The 2063-nt window shown below is 44.7% G+C and overlaps 1 protein-coding gene across 1 annotated transcript; it reads right to left on the bottom strand.

Annotated features, from left to right (window-relative positions):
- Positions 1-1071: 1071 nt before the first annotated feature.
- LOC100669220 (olfactory receptor 10G6) lies at positions 1072-2063 on the bottom strand. Its single transcript, XM_010597945.3, has one exon. It carries the CDS (start codon positions 2005-2007, stop codon positions 1072-1074), a length of 936 nt encoding a protein of 311 aa, XP_010596247.3. The 5' UTR covers positions 2008-2063.

The following is a 2063-nucleotide window of genomic DNA, read 5'->3' as shown; positions in this document are numbered from 1 at the left end:
AACCCCAGATTATGTTTGTGTAGTAAGAAGCTCATTATTAATTTACCTACCTCAGTTTTACCGAAATGGAACTCTGTGTAAGCTCAGAAGGTTAGTTATTGTTGTTGTTAGCTGCCATCAAGTTGGCCCCTGACTAATGGTGACCTCATGTATTATAGAGTGGTAGTACTTAGATAATGGTGCAATGCACCTGTGGTACCTTCGTCACAGTGTGGGAAGTTGCAGCCTCAAGTTTAAGTTCATCTCTTGCCATTTTTGTTCAGATAAAAAGCAGAGGGTATACAGTGTGGAAAAGTCACTTACTTCCTTGAACTTCATTTTTCCCACAGGTATATGGGGAGTAATACTACTCACCTCACATGACTATTGTCAAGGTCAAATCAGATAGGTTGCATAAGAATTATTTGTAACCTGTAAAGAGCTATTAATGGGGGCATTGGTGGTCCAGAGGTAGAATTCTCGCCTTCCATGATGGAAATTTTGTTTCGATTATTGGCCAATGCACCTCAAGTGCAGCCACCACCTATCTGTCTCGTGTTTGCTGTGATGCTGAACAGACTTCACTGAAACTTCCAGAATAAGAGACTAGGAATAAAAACCTGACCATGTACTTGCAAAAATCGGCCAGTGAAAACCCTATGGTTCACAATAGTCTGATCCCACTGTTCATGGGGATCACCATGAATCAGGAGCTGACTCAAGAGCAGCTAACGACAAAAAGCTGTTCAGTCATCAATACAGGATTTAGAAGCTATAGTATATAAGCAGATGAATACAACAGAGAAATGAACTTTTATATGGACATTTTACTTATTTTGGGTGCTTTCTACATGGTGCTATCCTCGTTGGTTGCTTTGGCTGGTTTTTATTGGTACCAAAAAAAGAAATATGGGAAATCATTTTCTGAGAGTAGGCCTCAACGTGGAACGTTCCAGGGTTTCCACCTCTTTAGAAATCCTACTCTTTTCATGAGTAATTTTTTCTCCTTCTGTCATAAATCAGTCCAATTATTTGATGTCCCATCTGGTGCCCTGAATTTTATTTTCTACTGTGTGTCTGCGATGGGTGAAGTCAGTGAGGCTGGATGTCCTTGCAGCCTCTCAGTCTCCCCAGTGCTGCCTTCATCTCTTTATTGCGGAGTGTGTAGATGATGGGGTTAAGTAAGGGAGCAAAGACAGTGTAGAACACAGCTACCACCCCATCCAGGGGTTCCTCTGAGCCAGGCCGCAGATAAATGAAGGAGCAGGGAACGTAGTAAACAATGACAACAGTGAGGTGGGCAGTACAGGTGGAGAAGGCATTGCGGCGGCCATTGGCAGAATGGATTTTCAAGATGGCAGCAACTATGTAGCCATAGGAAGTGAGGATAAGCACAAAGCAGGTGAGAACCAGGAAGCCAATGTCCACAAAGGTGACCAGCTCATTGACGGTGGTGTCAATACAGACCAGGTGCAGCATGGCAGGAATGTCACAGAAGAAGTAGTCTACCTGGTTTGGGCCACAGAAGGGCAGCTGGAATATGAAGCTTGTTTGGAAGAGTGAGTGGAGGGTGCCTCCTAACCAGGTGCCAAAAGCCAGGTAGGTACAGACACTGCGGGTCATGATTGTGGCATAGTGTAAAGGCTTACAGATGGCCAAAAAACGGTCATAAGCCATGAGTGTGTAAAGGAAGCATTCAGTGCAGCCCAGGAAATGGAAGGAAAACAGTTGAATTACACAACCCCCAAAGGAGATAACCCTACTATCCAAAAGAAAGCCAGACAGCATCTTGGGGACAATGGCAGAGGAAATGGTCATGTCTAGGAAGGAAAGGTGACATAGGAACCAGTACATGGGACGGTGGAGCCGGATGTCCACCAAGACCGTGAAGATGATGAGCCCATTGCCTGACATAGTGAGGATGTAGATGACAAGGAAAGCCAGGAAGAGTGGTATACCCAGCTGTGGTGGGTGGTGCAGGCCCACCAAAATGAAGTGCGACACAGAAGACTGATTTCCACTTTGCATTTCCTTGTTTTTCACATCTGCCAAGAGAAGTAGCAGAGCGAAGGTTCAATACCTTT

Source organism: Loxodonta africana, chromosome 15 (genome assembly GCF_030014295.1).
Source record: "Loxodonta africana isolate mLoxAfr1 chromosome 15, mLoxAfr1.hap2, whole genome shotgun sequence".
Classification (NCBI taxonomy): Eukaryota; Metazoa; Chordata; class Mammalia; order Proboscidea; family Elephantidae; genus Loxodonta; species Loxodonta africana.
Note: the sequence above shows the minus strand (reverse complement) of the source record. Positions and strands in the feature narration are given on the sequence as shown.